The sequence below is a fragment of the Odocoileus virginianus genome, chromosome 9 (assembly GCF_023699985.2).
Source record: "Odocoileus virginianus isolate 20LAN1187 ecotype Illinois chromosome 9, Ovbor_1.2, whole genome shotgun sequence".
In the NCBI taxonomy this organism is placed as follows: domain Eukaryota; kingdom Metazoa; phylum Chordata; class Mammalia; order Artiodactyla; family Cervidae; genus Odocoileus; species Odocoileus virginianus.
Window position 1 is genome coordinate 48,798,006 of NC_069682.1, and position 17,384 is coordinate 48,815,389.

The window sequence follows — 17,384 nt, forward strand, 5'->3', positions numbered from 1 at the left end:
CATCTATTCATTATCTGTAAAATTATGTTAAATGTATGTTTAAAGATACACAGTAAATATTTAAAATAATCTTTTTCCAAAAGTGATGTATATTTGTGAATACCTCAACATATCCGTGTGAAGTCTGTAGAGACTCTTAGGAGAAAAAGAAGTGTAGTAGAATACCACAAAACTGAACTAGTGGGAAATTTATTTGCCTATAAAATTGGGGTAGTCTCTGTGGTTGTTTTGTACGATTCTTCAGGGACCTTTGCACTCACCTTTGATTTGTCACTCTTGGTGCTGCCTTTGTGTTCTGGCTCATTGCATGATGGCTAAATTAAAATCTAAACACAACAGAGTTCAGTGGAAGAAGGCTGGTCTCTCAGGATTTCTGTCACAGGTTGGGTTTCTTAAAAGCATTTGCTGATATGAAATTTGAGGTACAAGTTAGGTATAACATCTAGGTGAGAAAGGGTCAGGAAGCAGAACTGGGCAAAGGAAGAAGTTGAGTTTCAATGCAGGCCTGACTAAAGAGAGCTCTGGAGTAATGATTGCTTGCCAGAGTTGTCCTGTGTTAAATTGAAAAATGCCCAGCCTTTCTGTCCATTCTAGGATGGACTGTACTTGGAAGGGCATGACCTGAGGTAAGGCAACTCCTGATGGAACTGACATCTAGATGCTGTCTGTGGACCACAATCACTTCTGCAGCTGGCAACAAGTCTTTTCTTGAAGAGGAGGTCTAGGTGGCATAGCTTCCATCTACCACACTATCTTTCGTAGGAATGGGGAAATATTTCCTAGAAACCTTCCATCAGACTTGCCCTCACATCTAAGATTAGATTATATCCTGTGACCCAAATAATAGCCTTTCTCCTCTTCAGTAAAGAGTCCTGATTTTTCACTGAGTATATACATGGTCATCTGGGATAATGGCTCTATTTCTCAGCCTCCCTGTACATTTAGGTATGTCTTAAGTTTTGGCTAGGGGGTAAGTTGAATGGTCATTTTTTACCTAGAGGCAAGGGGGTATGTACCTTGTTTCCTTGCAACTTCTTCCTGCTGGGTAGAATAAGGAGATAATAACTGGAGTTTGTGCAGCCATCTTGGATTATGAGATGGAAGCACATGTTGAGGAGGACAAGAGCAACAAGATAGACGGTCCCTAATGATCATGGAAATGCTTTGTGTGCTCCGGGTTGCTTACGTTTGGCTCTATATCTTGGTTAAAGTCATAACTATTTAGGTTTTTCTATGAATTACATTAGAACTTAACTGATACACATTTCTAATTGGCACAAGGGTGTTGCGGTTCTTAATGGACCGGGACCTGGCAGTCTGGAGTCAATGATAAGAAAGTGAAAGAAAGAGAGCCAAAGGGAGGGAGAGAGAGAGAGAGAGAGAAAAAAAGAAAGACACGGGGACCCAAGCTCTGATGGAGCAAAGGTGCTTTAATGATTTTTCTGTGAGTATATATAGGCTGTAGTACAAGAAATTTCTTTCGATAATGATAAAGATTAGAAAACCAAACGTACAGTAACTGTTACCAAGGAACAAAGGATAATAATGATCACAAGGTCAGGAGACAATCCACATCTCAAGAAAGGGGGCGAGACTAAGCCGTTTTGTCATAAAGAGAATGTTTTACTAAAGGAGACCCAAGCCTGTCTCACACAATGACCTCAGTCCTGAGAGCTGCGTGCAGTTCTACTCGCTTCTGGCAGAAGCTGATAAGGAACAGAGGATTTATGAGAAATAGCACATAGGAATATGCCCATCAAACATTCCCTGACACGAGGGCACAGGAAATCATGATCATGATTGGCTTAGACTAACATTTTGGGAATGGGATGGATGTTGCGGAATAAGACACAGAGACATTTATATCAGGCAAGTACAGCAAGAGAGTGCGAAGAAGTCGAGAGATTTTTCAGGGGATGATATTTGTGATGGACCCAGGAATCATACCTAGGTAAGTTGGAAAGTGGAATGTGTGAGTGATGAACGTGAAGAGTGATCGTTTGTGGATTGGAGGTCTCTGGGGCTGGAGATTGACTGGAGAGGGGGAACTAGGCTAAATGAACTACAGAAAGCAGAGATGGCCATCAGAGTGTAGGTTACCTTAAATGGAGATTTTGGTGGTAGAGCTTTTACTCCTAATAGCAGGTCTGAAAAGAGTTGGTAACTAAAGTAGGGTAGAGGAAAAGATTGTTAATGGTGAAGTTAAAATACAGAGTTGCTGGGCTTTGGGTGAAATATCTTTATTGTGGTTGAGTGGAGGGTAGTGAAGTAGATGCTGATATTTTGAGCAGGTGAAGTGGAGTAATTGGTGTGTCAGTAGGTGACCCAGAAAGTAAGGAAGACAGATCCAGAAGAGAGCATCTGTTTCAGAAAAGCTGACATTGTTGATGGAATAGGGAGGAAAAGTGATCTGGAAACAGCAATTAGGGAAGATAGCATCCTTCTTATATGTTAAAATTTTCTGTATAGCAAAAGATAGTAGACACAAAGTATAAAGAAAAAATAAACTGGGGACATATATTTATAGTACATTTACCATACAAATGGGAGCTCCTTGATATAAAAAGAGCTCCTAAACTTGATGCAAGGAGTGAACTTATTGGGAAAGACCTTGATGCTGGGAAAGATTGAGCGTAAGAGGAAAAGGGGGTGACAGAGAATGAGATAATTGGGTGGTAACATTGGATCAATGGACATGAGTTTGAGCAAACTCAGGGAGATAGTGAAGAACAGAGAAGCCTGCCATGCTGCAGTTCCTGTTGTTGCAAAGAGTCAGTCACAACTTAGTGACTGAACAACAACGACAGCAACTTGGTAGCAAAATAGGTAAAGAATATGGAATCTTAATTTGCAAAGGAGAAAGTGCAGATGATCAAAACATATAAGAAAATACTCATATGTTAGCGTTAGTACCAGTAAAATTATTAATGAGATACTAGGATGTGCCTATCATTGGCAAGACCTAAAAATATTGATAAACTTCAAGCTTGGCATGTATGTGGGGAGTAGGTGCTAATGTATACTGCTAATGGAATGCAGTGGATTGCCACTTCAGCTGTTGGGTGTTGTGGATTGATGTGCTTGCCCATCACAATTATGCTGGACACAGCATGTTTATCGTATTAACACATTTTTCTTGTAATGATAACTGTGTGGCCTTGTTTTTTAAAAACCAACTTATAAGGAACTTCTTGTGGCCATTTTTATAGTGCAAAATGTGATTTTCCCATCTTAGCTAGAAAAATTTTGGTGTTTTTGTTCATTCCTTTTGGTTTGCATATGTTTGTATCCCCTTAAGTATATAACTAGATTTTGTTTCATCCAGATTTGTGTAATCTTAATGAAATAACTATCCAGTCATTTTCTTTTGGCCATAGTATGTATCAGTGTACCCACTTGGATTTTATTGAGAATTAAGAAGGATATTATTAACACATTAAATTTTGATGAGTTTAAATTTTGTTTGTCTAATTACAGACTAACTGGATCTTCTGGATTTATAACAGATGGACCTGGAAATTATAAATATAAAACAAAATGCACATGGCTCATTGAAGGACAGTAAGTAATAATGACTTTTTTTTTCTTTTTTAAGATAGAGCTCATTGTGAGATTACTTATCCAGCAAGTAAAATTAACAATCTATATCAACTTAAATTATTTTTTACTTGATAAACTTTTCTTTCACAAGTGAATTTGATTAACTGAAGCTCCACTACTTTGGCCACGTGATGTGAAGAGCCAGCTCATTGGAAAAGACCCTGATGCTGGGAAAGATTGAAGGCAAAATGAGAAGGGGGCAGCAAAGGATGAGATGGTTAGAAAGCATCACTGACTTGCGTGCTCAGTCACTTCAGTTGTGTCTGACTCTCTGCGACCCCATGGACTATGGCCTGCCAGGCTCCTCTGTCCATGGGATTCTCCAAGCAGGAATACTGGAGTGGGTTGCTGTTTCCTTCTCCATCACCGACTTATTGGACATGAATTTGAGCAAACTCTGGGAGATAGTGGAGGACAGAGGAGCCTGGTGTGCTTCAGTCCATAGGTAGAGTCAGACATGACTTAGTGACTGAACAAGTCAGACATGACTTAGTGACTGAACAACAACAACAACAAATTTTTTTTCTTAATCTTCAGTGTTAATTTTAAAATTTGTGTTGATTTTCAGATGAATTGTACATACCAGAAATTTGTATATTTTTTATTGTAATAGTTAGAAAACAGAATATTTTATTATGGTTGAGGTATGTAAAGAAAATTTCACTTGAATAGGTAGCAGGGAAGGCAGGAGATTTTGATAGCCCTTTTTATTTGTTTGTTGGTTAGCTTATTTATTTATTATTATTTTTAGTGATTTAATATATAGAAGTTTATTTCTTGCTAACCTAACAGTTCCAGGGCAGGTGTTACTGGTCAGTAGGTACCTTTCTTTCCATTAGTAGTAGGACCCATGCTTTCCTTTTCATTTTCAACTCTACAGTTATTGTAAGAACCACCAACCATCCTCTTTCTTCCTGGGCCACTGTAAAAGCCTTGAAATTGGCCTCCAGCTCCAGTTTTTACCTTTGTCCCTTGTGCACTTCTCACTCACTTCTTATCTCATGTGACTTCTTCTGTTTGCTGTGTTTCACACATGCTGATTTTCTTCATGTTGCTTGAACACATCAACTTCTTAAGTCTAAGACTTTAAGATTGTTGTTCTCTCTGAAACATTTTCTCTTCCAACTTTTCACATGGCTTACCTCTCACCATTTAAATCTTTTCAAAAACTTTCTGGGGTATTTCCCCACCGCTTGTTGTACTACTGTTAATACATCACATTCCTTTAATTTCTTTGCAGTATTCATCACCATGTGAGTTAACTTGTTTATGTATTTATTTAGATGTTTGGTTAGGGATATTAGTTAGACACAAAATATGAGGTAGACAAAAGATTCAGGCTGGAGACTTACAGTTAGAAATCACCAAGATATAAATGGTGTTGATAGTCCAAGAACTTTTTGAGTAGAGTGTTTGTGCTAAAGCCAGGTTGGAGAATGAAGAGTAGGATGTGAAGAATTTGAAAAAAGCAAAGTCTTCTGTGGCGTTTCAGAGGAGAAAGGGACAGGTGTATTAGTAGCTGGAAGGAGAGTTGGGATTTGAAGTTTTTTTGTTTTGTTGTTTTTAGTAAAATATGTGATACTTAAAGAGTACTTAAAGTGTGGGTGTGGAAGTTTCAGAAGAGAGGGAGATCTTAAATATTTCAGAGATAGAAGGAAAAGTAGATAGGTGTGTATCTATTTTGGAAAACAGGAATTTGAGAAAATTTTGTCTGGATGCTGAGCATAAGCAGGTAGATGAGACTGAGTGGTTTGAAATAGTCCTTAAAAGTTAGTTAGGACTGCTGGCAGAATCAGAGCACCAGTACTGGAACCAGCCTACCCAGTGTTGTGACTTTTTCCAGCATGGCTTTGTTTTCTCCAGATTCAGTCTAGGTCAAAGCAGATTGGGGATTTTTCTAGGGAGTTCCATGAAAAGGCAGAGGGGCAGGTGAGTTTAGAGGATTGGCAGGTATGTTTGTGAAATGAGGTAGTATGGAGTCTTAAGTTGAATAAGAAGGGCTAATAGATTGGTAAAGAATTGTGACTGTATAGACTGTAAGGTCCAAGATGCATAGACCATGTATATTTTGTTTACCATTGCATGTTTGGTGATCTTTTGCACATAGAAAGTACTAAGGAAATCTTTGACAAGTGAAGGAGTGCTGATTTTGTACTATTAATTTCTTTTCTCTATAGATTCTTAAAATGTTTTTTTGCAAATGTTTGGGAATGATGATGATTAGTATAAATTACTTTTTTCTCTTCTTTTCAGGCCAAATAGAATAATGAGACTTCGTTTCAATCATTTTGCTACAGAGTGTAGTTGGGACCATTTATATGTTTATGACGGGGACTCAATTTATGCACCGCTAGTTGCTGCCTTTAGGTAAGCTAAGTCATATAAATACTGGTTAACCATTATTTGTTTTCTGAATTCATTTATCACCTAGACTGTATTCTTAGTGGATTCACCTTTTTATCACTTAAAACATTTTCATGGAAAGAGTACTAGTTATGGAGTCCTATCAGTTGTGTGCTAGTCCTGACTTTGCTGCCTGTAACTACTGGGTAACTTTTGGGGGCAGAATACTCTTTTTAGTTTCCTGATCTAAAAAATTGTGATAGTAGTATCAAGTTTACCTACTTCTTATGGTGGTGGTGAAGTATACATCTGAAAATGTTTTGTAATATATTGACTAATAATATTTCTGTTAAAAAATTAAATCAGGAATCATGTTCATTTTGATCCTTGTTGTGTTCCTCATTGCATAGGCATTCAGGAATTATTTGTTGTATTCATATGTAGTTGTGTGTGTGTGTGATGTATAATTATGTAAATACCTTAATATTGGGGAGGAAAAAGTTTTGGAAGGATGTACATAAATGAGCAGTGGTTATCTGTGGAGAATGAGAAACATTCCAGTTATGTGTTGTGATTTTTTTTCAAAAAGCATATTCTGTGTTTGTAGTTAAACAGTTTTAACACCAAATACATGGGGTATTTTGAATTGTTTTGGCATTTTACTTTTTACTAACAGTCAATAGCCATGTTATTTATCATATTTTTGATTACATGTGAATTCAAAACTGTTCTAGTTTTCTTCCTTTTACTCTACAGAGGATTTTTAAAATATGTTTTCTGAAATGCATATCCTTAGAGAGTCATAGTTGTCAGTTTTTCATCTACAACTGACTTTCTGGATTTCTTCCTCTCAAATATTTTAGTTCTCTGACTTTAAATCAATTTAACAAATATTTTTTGTATTCCTCACATGGGACTGGTTGATGTCTCATGTGAGTGAGGAGATAACAGAGGCGAGAAGCCAAACATGAGAAGGCAAAGGACAGATGAGGTCAGAGGACTAATGTACCCTTGTATTTCTCCACTCTCTCTGGCTTAGAAATCTCTCCAATATATCTTTGAACTGAGAACCAAGGTCATTTTCTGGGTTTCAGAGATTCACTTAGAGGACCAAAGAACAGGGTGGACAGGCTATGCTAGTAAGCGTTAAAATATTGGCCACTTAAAAGGAAACTATAAGCAAGGTGAAAAGACAACCTTCAGAATGGGAGAAAATAATAGCAAACAAAGAGACAGACAAAGGATTAATCTCAAAAATATACAAGCAACTCCTGCAGCTCAATTGCACAACAAAGGAAACTATAAGCAAGGTATAATATTGGCCACATGTTGGACATATCTATCTTTATCCCAGAATTTGACTCATACCTTGTCTTATAGCAAGAAACACACCAAACTTTAACACAGGCACAAAAACTATTATATCTTTAGTATGATGCTCTCATGATAATAGTATATGTTGAACATGTTGAAGGTTCACTTGTTAACTGCATTTGTTAATTAAAATTCATGGAGTCCCTTCTGTGTGCCAGGTGCTTTGAATGAGCTTGCCAGTAGCTCTGTGGGAACATCTGCCAAGTGGGTATGCATAACCATATAGTTCACCTGACTGTGTATTTAATGAGCAGACATGTGAACCCGTAGCAGCAACAAATAAGCAGAAGTATAGGGTATATACTTATATATACTATATATATATAGGAGATATATATATATATTAAAAAAACAGGGTATAACTGTTTTAGTCATTGACTTTTGAGAGAAGCCAAAGTAAATATACAGACAACAGGAGGATTTTTATATATTTTTTCTATTAAAAAATAGTTTATTTACTGATAGGTATAAATTAATAATTGATTGTGTTAAAAATTTAACTTATGACATATTTGAGTGTGCATCTTCTAAAATCATAGTGAGACAATGTATGTTTAATAGTTGAAATTTCCCTGAAACACAGAACCCTTGAAGCACTGACATACCAAAGAGTGTGAAAATAACTTTTAGTCATAAGACACTTTCACAAAGATGGGGTGCTGAGGAGTACCGCTGGGTCAGGAGGACTTTGGGTAGCGGAATCAAACCAGTGTAATGTGCTGTGGGTCCAGAGTAGAGTGAGCTTGGCGGCAGATTGTTCAGCCAAATAAAGAAAATGAGAGCCACACAGGATTCAGAAGATGTGGACTTCTAATCTGAATCCTGCCCAGGTCTCTTCTCTTAAGTGCTCTGCTCCTCAGCTTCTGAAGCCTAAACTGAAGGTGTTGTACTGTGTTTTCCCTGGGTGTATTGCAAACCATCAGGTTTAGTTGGATACTGAACTGGTTGATCACATTTATCTTTTATATGTTGAAGTTCTGAATAAAGTTTATTTAACAAACAGAGTTCCACTACTTTGGCAAATTTGAGAACCACTGGAGCAGCTCTCTTCCAGTTGTACAACATTATGATTTTGTGGTGCATTCACTTCAGCAAATGTGTAAGTGTAGCGCCTGTGTGGAACACCTGCCGGCTCTGCTCATATCTTTTGGGAGGGAGACGCAGAGGTTGGTCGCAGATTGGACGCAGCAGGGAGAATAGTTCTCCTCCCTGAGAACATTCTTATTCCTTTTAGAAGTTTTTGTTGTTGTTTTTAAGAAAGTCAAATATTGATGAGGCAGTTGTTTAGACTGTGATGAAGAGCTGTTAGAGGAAGTCTTGTGAAAGCAGGAGTCAGTCTTTGTGTCCAACACTATGTTGAAATCATGGTCAGACTGTGGCAAGTCAAACCTCTTTTGTGATTGTAGATCCTCTTTCACCAGTCGGAAGTATAGATGTTGTCTGGCCTCATCCCCTGGCTCCTATCCCTGACTTTAAGAATCTGGCTTACCTTCCACATCTGCCTATCCTTGAGTGTAGTGTTTTACAAGCAGATGGGTGTGTCAGACTGAGGGTTACTGGGACTTCCCTAGGGGTCCAGTGGTTAAGAATCTGCCGTCCAATGCAGGGGTTTGATCCCTGGTCAGGAAACTAAGATCTCACATGCCTCGGGGCAGCTAAGCCTGCACACCACAACTAGAAAGAAGCCCATGTGCCGCAACAAAGAGCCCAAGTGCAGCAACTAAGACCTGACACAGCCAAAAATAAATAAATTAATAAATATTAAAAAAAAAAAAACCAGCAACTGAGGATTACTAGTAAACTTACACAGTGTAGTTGGCAAAGTCAGGTTGTGCCCCAGGTGTGTTTAAAGAGTCTATGTCTGTCTGGCACAGTTAAGTTGAATTAAGACAGTATTTTGAGTTCAGCGATTTTCAAAAATGGTTCTGAACAGTGATACTCCGTGTTTAAAATATAAGATTATGAAGAACCCCAGGGCAAGCAGTTCTTGATACTCAAGTTGAACTGCTGGCTGCAGCCTAAGCTGAGTCTGCATTTATTCACCTGCCTAGGGGCAGGGGACAAGGAGGTGGAGGCAGCTCTGGGTCACAGTTGAATGGCCCACCCGCATCATCACTTTCTCACCCACACACTTTCTATTGCCTTGCACACTGGGTTGATGTTTGTATTCATTTTTTTCGTAAAAGTTTATATTTGTCATGAAAGTGAAAGTTGCTCAGTCGTGTCCAATTCTTTGCTGTATAGTCCATGGAATTCTCCAGGCCATAATACTGGAGTGGGTAGCCTTTCCCTTCTCCAGGGGATTTTCCCAACCCAGAGATCGAACCCAGGTCTCCTGCATTGCAGGTGGATTCTTTACCAGCTGAGCCACAGGGAAGCCCAAGAATACTGGAGTGGGTAGCCTATCCCTTCTCCAGGAGATCTTCCTGACCCAGGAATCAAACTGGGGTCTCCTGCATTGCAGGCGGATTCTTTACCAACTGAGCTAACAGGGAAGCCCCTATTTTTTTTTTGTCATAAACCAATTTTATTTTCACACTGGGAGAAAGCCCATTCCGAAACTGTCACAGTTTCAAGTTGTTGAAGTGAAAAGAAGCAAATGCCTGAGTCTCTCTGACAGTAGGGAAGCTGATCCTGTTCAGCAATGTGGTCATCTAGTCCCTCTCCTTCTGTGGCTCTCCATCCTTTCTCCCGCCACCCATTCAGTCATTCATTCTATACATGTCCCCACCATATAAATAATAAGTACTAGAAGCCATCTCTTACTGGGCATTTACTAGTGTGAGACGCTATTTAAACGCTTCACTTGCTTTAACAGTTTGATTCTCATTACTTGGTCGTGAAGTAGATAGAATTTCCTTCATTGTGCTTTTGAGGAAGCTAAGGCTCAGAGATGTTAATAACATGCTTAGGCTTTTGGAACAAGATTCGGAGTTCACATCTCTATGATCTTAAAATTCATGCTAGAATAACAGAGAGTGTCCAACTTGTGACCGAAGTCCCCAGTCTTTTCCTGTGCCAGTGTTTGTTATGCCAACGTTGCTTTTGACTTGCCTTTTTCTGGGTGACCCTACTCTTTCAAGTACTTATCCCTCAGTGTTTTAGAGTTCTGCTGTATAAAACTGATGAAAGCATGGTGATGGTTGAAACCTTCATTTAGGTCTGTAATCAAATGTCAGTTCTTCCAAGAGTCCTTCCCTAAATGCCCTTTCTAAAGTAGCACTTTCTGTTCTTTTACTGTTTTATTTCTGTTTATAGCCTTTACTTCTGCCTGACATTACATATACACACCTGTGGGCCAGGCGTAGGGGACTGATTATCTAGGCTTATTTATTCTTTCTCTGAGAGGTGAGCTCCAGTAAGGGCAGAGGCGTCTTTACTGTACCTACAACAGTGGCTTACTTGTAGTAAGTACTTAGTATTTGTCAGTTGAATACATAGTAGAGAATGTTTCACTATTTTGCAACCCAAAGACCTTGATGCTGGGAGGGATTGGGGGCAGGAGGAGAAGGGGACGACAGAGGATGAGATGGCTAGATGGCATCACTGACTCGATGGACATGAGTTTGAGTAAACTCTGGGAGTTGGTGATGGACAGGGAGGCCTGACATGCTACGATTCATGGGGTCACAAAGAGTTGGACACGACTGAGCGACTGAACTGAACTGAGAGCACCTTCAGGGTCATTGGGTTCCTAGAATTCTGCCTTCATATTAAAAACTTGTTGGATGAACGTCCTGTCGCTTCTTCCTCCTCACACCCTGCCTGTATGCTCTTCCACTCATTTTTATATGCACTTATATAAATACACATAAATGTACACATACACTAGGCCTATTGTCTTAATGCTGGTTTTTTTTCCTTCTCATCAGAATGGCTCGATGAGTGCCCTGTTAGTCCTAGAGACCTCCATGTATGTAATGACTCATTCATCCAGCTCCCGAATGACCATTTTTGTGGTTTCAACCTGTTCTCATTCTGAATAGTGCTATAGTGAGGATTCTTATATATTTGTCTGTGTGTATATGAGCAAGTGTTTCTTCTACTAAGAAATAGAATTGTTAGGTCATAATGAATGAGCGTTTAAGACAATCGTAGGCCCCAAAATGTGTGCCCTAGGAAAGAAGAGAAGCCAGCGTGTCTGGGGTCGAGCGAGTGAAAGGAAGAAAGTACAGATCTTCTTTAGCTTATGATGAGATTATATCCTGATAAACCCATCATAGACTGAAAATATTTTAATACATATAATATACCTCACCTACTGAACAACATAGCTTAGCCTCGCCCACTTTAAATGTGCTAAGAACACTTACATTAGCCTGTAGTTGGGAAAGTCATCTAACACAAAGCCTATTTTATAATTAATGTTGACTATCTCATGTAATTCATTGATACTGTATTGAAAGTGAAAAGCAGAATGGTTGTCTGGGCACAGAGTAATTGTACATGGTTATTTACCCTTGTGATCATGTGGCTGACTGAGGGCTGCAGCTCTGTGCCTGTGCCTAGCATCATGAGAGAGCATCATACAGCATATCACTAGCCTGGGAGAAAGTAAAAATTCGAAATTCTAAGTACAGTTTCTACTGAAAATGAGTACCTTTTGTACCATTGTAAGTCAAAAAATTATAGTCAAAAGCTTTTAAATGGAACCATCCTTAAGTTGGGGACCATCTGTAATAGATGAGATGTTTGTTCATGGGATGGGGTTATGTGTGGAACAGATTACACAGGGCCTGATAATGAATTAGGCTTTTTCTGAATGAAATTATGGTGGTACTGAACAATAACTTGGCAAAAGATATTAGCATGTGAAGAAGAGCAAAAGATGGAAAGTAAACATAGGAAAAATCAAACTCAGGAGCATAAGAGAAGCTCAAAACCGTAGTTGAAAAGATCACTTTCATGTATTAAATTAGCCAAGCTAAAATAGGACAGATAATCCTCCTTGTTGTCAGGATGAGGTGTCTTGGTGGGATTTCAAGTCAGCATCTCTCTTCTGGAAAGCAAGTTGGCATATTGATTGAGAGCCTTAAAACCATCATATAGACCCTTGGACTCAGTAGTTCTTTCTCTTTACAAAGACTCAACAGATACTATTGTGTGCTGAGCTCTGAGTAAGGTTCTAAAAGCTCTGAGGGCTTTAGAGACATAGAAAGACTGTGGACTATTACTTAGAAAAATAGAATATAAGGTGTAGTATGGCATCAGTTAGGCAAATAAAATACATCAGAATGCTAATAGTATTGAGATTATGGGTGTTTGTGTATCAGACTTTTATTTCTATTTTTACTTTGCACACCTTTCGTGGTGTATGTTTGGTATCCTTCAGCTAATAAAGTTTGTTACATTCTGTGATTGTAGAGGTTTACTCAGTTTTTCTGAGGAATATTATAAAAAAATTCTACTAAAAAAAAGAATAGGGTCACTGATTTCAAATCTCATTAGAAATAAACCCTAGAATAGAGGAGAGCCTAGCAAAACATTCAGATCTGTTCCTGTGCATTTATCATAGGAATTTACCTTTCTTCCTAGAAGTGACTTTTCAAATTATAAGAGTGAAATCCAGTTGAATTTGTGTCCATCACCATATGATGTGTCTCTTCTTGTGCTTCCCTTTATAAGACATGTGTTTTCATTTCAGCGGCCTCATTGTTCCTGAGAGAGACGGCAATGAGACTGTCCCAGAGGTTGTTGCTACATCAGGTTATGCCCTGCTGCATTTTTTTAGTGATGCTGCTTATAACTTGACTGGATTTAATATCACTTACAAGTAAGATATTTAAGTTTAATATTTGTGATTTTTTTCAGAAGACTGTATACTTTAACAATAATAATGACTAACATATATTGAAGGTTTATAGTATGCCAGGCATTGTGCTAGCGGTTTGCATGAATTTCCTCATTTAAAGTTCTTTTAAAAACTCGGATACCAAAAAAAAAAAAAAAACCAAAACCCAGATACAGGCACTGTTTCTCTACTTCTTTTATAAATGAAGAAACTGGCAAGAAAAGGTAAATTGTCAAAGTTGTGGGACTGCAGTTGCAACCAGGTCTTGCTGCTGTTGAGTTTTTCCTGAAAAAGAGGGGCATCATCCATTCCCACTAATGGATAAAAACATTAGAAGAGTTGGCTAAGTGCAATTTAACAAACATTAGTAGTTTTCATGTACTAAGAGGTTGGTCATTGATGACAAAGGAAATGTAGACTACAGACTCTGAGCAGCTTTTGGAATTTGTTGTGGTAGGAGAGAGGCTTACTCTGTCTTTTCCTTATTTTCCTTCTAATGTTTATTTTCATAAAATTCCATAAGCAGTGGGGTCTGTGATAAGAATTTCTGTGACCCACAAAACCTAAAATACATATTATTTGGCCTTTTACATAATATATTTGACAATTCCTGGTATAGCATAGTGACCTTTATGCTAGGTTGTTTTTCTTGCACATTTTCTCAGGATCTCAGTAAACTTTCAAGACTGTTTAAAGCTGTCCTTATCTTGATTAGTATGGTGATTCAGTTTTTTAGGTATCCAAGGTTTGTGACTTGGCAATCTGGGCAGCTCATCACAAGCCTGGGCCTGAAAAGTAGGCATGTGCGTTTATTGTGTTAAATTAAACATAGATTATGAAAAAACTGAATGCAAACACTTTCAAAATTTTATTATCGATGTATCATGAACTGACATTTGGGTGTAGGCATGAATGTTACACCCAGACAGTAAAGAATCTGCCCGTATTGCTGGAGACCCGGGTTCAATCCCTGGGTCGGGAAGATCCCCTGGAGAAGGGAATGGCAATCACTCCAGTATTCTTGCCTTTCACTTTCAACTTTACACTGTTATAGTATCTTTTAATCCTGTTATCTCCCCTTTTTAAAATCTGAATTATGTCTTTTCAAAGTATTGTCAATATAATTAAGTCACATTACTATGCAACACTTTATGATTAAACTCATGTATTAAGTTAAACTGCTCTTCTCTTTTCTCCCATCTGAGATAGGTAGGTAAGCTTATTAAGAAATTTACAATACACCAATCTGTGCAATAATCTTAAACAAATTCTGTAAACTTTCAGAGACAATCCAGAGGAATGAGGATGGTAGTGTATTGTTGTTAGTTTGTTTTTTCCTTTTCTTGTCCAGACTTGTAAGCATGCATTTGGCAGTTTTATAATGCTCATCATTTGTGGGCTAATTTGTCTCTTTTTATGAGAATCCAACAGGTTTAATTTTATTTTATTACTTGCCTAGCTCTGCAGGGTTGAGTGACCCCATTTAGGCTGAATGGTAAGTACTGCAATTGTACTTGTGAAGTGGCTAGATAGTGAGATTTCTTAAGCCTTATGTAGGAGGAAGTTCTGCTAAATTAATCAGAGTGTTGCTTTGTATTGATTTAATTTCCCTCCACTATTTTTATAGTTTTGACATGTGTCCGAATAATTGCTCAGGCCGAGGAGAGTGTAAGATCAGTAATAGCAGCAACACTGTTCAATGTGAATGTTCTGAAAACTGGAAGGGTGAAGCATGTGACATTCCTCACTGTGTAAATAACTGTGGTTTTCCTCATCGAGGCATCTGCAATTCAAGTGATGTCAGAGGATGCTCCTGCTTCTCAGAGTGGCAGGGTAGGAATGTTTTTCTTTCTTTTTTTTCTTTTAATTCACAGAATGTTTCTAGCTTAATAAATCGTAGATTCACTTTGTTCCTAGTATCTGTAACATTTATATTAATCATATATCAGGAGGCATTTAAATTTTCATATCTCTTTATTCAACTTCTTACAAATCTTTGAATTTTATAAATGTATGGTTGTGGTCTCAGTTTTGAAACACTTTAATATTCTTCACAGTTCATTCATGAATTTAGAGAACTTGGTCTCAGCCATAAGACATAGCAGAGACCCAAGCCGAGATGTGGGACAAGAGCTGACAATAATGGTTTCTCCACAGAATCTTTCAATAAATTCACAGGAAGTTGGAGTTTATTATGCAATAGAATCCTAAAGCAGTCAGTTAGTACAGATAAAGATTATTAAACAACCCCTTTAGCAAATTCTTCAAGGGGTAGGTGATTAACAGCTGTTACTGATTTAGTTATTTTTTATACATTTACTTCTTTCTCAGAACACTTTTATTTTGAATTTCCAGAAATATGCTTGTTTAAATGCTTTAGCTTATTCAGTTTGGCTTACGTTGAGGAGTTAAACAATTGAAGTATTTGACTAACTTCCAGTTTACTGGAGCAGAAGCCAAACCTCTCAGAAATGGAGTTTCTTGATTTTCCAGGAAATGGATAGTTTATAACACATCCAGGACTAGTGTTTACATTTTAGCTCTATAGGGATTTTCATTTGAATTAATAATTCCTTTGTCCACTCTTTCCTCTGAGAGCTGCTTAGCAAGTATTTCATTACTAAAAAATCCTAACCTGGATATGGTCAGGTCTTCAGTAGAAAGTGTGTGATTTTAAATTTTATTAGAGATTATCCTTGGTCACTAGCTTTGAGTAAATTGAAAGTGCAAATTAAAGGGATTTGTCTGATATTTAGATGCTAAAGGAAAGACTATAAGCATTCTTTAGATATTTGTTGTATTTGGATGATTAAAACTTGAAATGCAATAATTTTCTATTTTTGGCCATGCTGCACAGCATGTGGGATTTTAGTTCCCTAACCTGTGCCCGCTGCAGTGGAAGGGTGGAGCCCTAACATCAGGACCACCAGGGAATTCACGAAATGCAGTAATTTGAAAGCTGCACTTTGTAAAGCTAATTTGTTTTGTTTTGTTAGGTCCTGGATGTTCAGTTCCTGTACCAGCTAACCAGTCATTTTGGACACGAGAGGAATATTCTGACCTAAAGCTCCCCAGAGCCTCTCATAAAGCTGTGGTCAATGGAAATATAATGTGGGTTGTTGGCGGATATATGTTCAACCACTCAGATTACAACATGGTTCTAGCGTAAGTTGTTTTAAACATTTTTATAAGAAGCTTAGGTTTTCCATTTTGAAGATAGTTAAAATAGAGATAAGTAAAAAGAAATCATCAGTAATTGCATTCCTGAAGAAAATCTCTGTTAGTATTTTGGCAGTTGTATTCTAGACTTTTGGGGACATATTCTTAGTTTTTGAAAAAGGAAGTCCAAAAGAATTCATTGTTGTAGTGAGGAATAATTCATCTTTTCCATACATTGTCTCAAAATTTGCTTCAGATATATGTAGTAAATTCTTGATAAGTAAGGGATTGCTTTACCTTTTAATTTAATTAGCATTTCTGTAGGTTAAGTGACATGAATTTGTAATTTACTAGGGGGAAATTATGTCATTCTCTAATATTTCCCAAGGTTCAAGGTCTGTATGCTGGTTCCATGCTGCTCATCCTGAAAGGAGAATATATTTCCATAATGGAATTAACTATGGAGATTGACTTTGAGTAGAAATTTATAAATACTTGTGTTGATTTTGCACCCTGGAAACTTTTCCTAAACATTTTCTGCTAATGAATGTTGTAAAAAATCAGCATCTATTCATTAAGGAATTCTGGAAATATGACAGTGGTAGTATAGCTTCTGAATCCCCCAAACATAGTCATTAAAAATTAAAACATAGAGGGCTTCCCTGATAGCTCAGTGGTGAAGAAACCACCTGCCAATGCAGGAGACACGGGTTCAATCCCTGATCCAGGAAGATCCCACATGCCACAGAACAGCTAAGCCTGTGTGCCACAACTACTGAGCCTGTGCTCTATAGTTGTGGAGCCCAGGAGCCACAACTACTGAAGTTTGCACGCCCTAGAGACTGTGCTCTGCCAAAAGAGAAGCCTCTGCAATGAGAAGCCCATGCACTGCAAGTAAAAAATAGCCCCCATTCTCCACGCTAGAGAGAAGCCTGTGCAGTAATGGAGACCCAGCACAGCCAAAAGTAAGTAAATGAATAAAATTTAAAAATTAAAACACAAAACAAGTAAGACACAGGGGCAGCATCTATAACAAACTTGGTCAAAAGGTATCTATCTACTCGAATGGGTGGAGTTAAACCATTGACAGCTATGAGACTAATGTGCTGTCAGTATC

The 17,384-nt window shown here is 37.9% G+C and overlaps 1 protein-coding gene across 3 annotated transcripts in view; it reads left to right on the forward strand.

Annotated features, from left to right (window-relative positions):
- ATRN (attractin) overlaps positions 1-17,384 on the forward strand; it is a 180,632-nt gene that overhangs the window by 51,252 nt on the left and 111,996 nt on the right. For all 3 annotated transcript variants that reach the window (XM_070472354.1, XM_020877059.2, XM_020877060.2), the window contains exons 2-6: positions 3,478-3,561; positions 5,854-5,967; positions 12,962-13,090; positions 14,736-14,941; positions 16,105-16,273. In XM_070472354.1, coding sequence (XP_070328455.1) covers positions 3,478-3,561; positions 5,854-5,967; positions 12,962-13,090; positions 14,736-14,941; positions 16,105-16,273 — 702 coding nt within the window. The remainder of the gene's footprint in view (positions 1-3,477; positions 3,562-5,853; positions 5,968-12,961; positions 13,091-14,735; positions 14,942-16,104; positions 16,274-17,384) is intronic.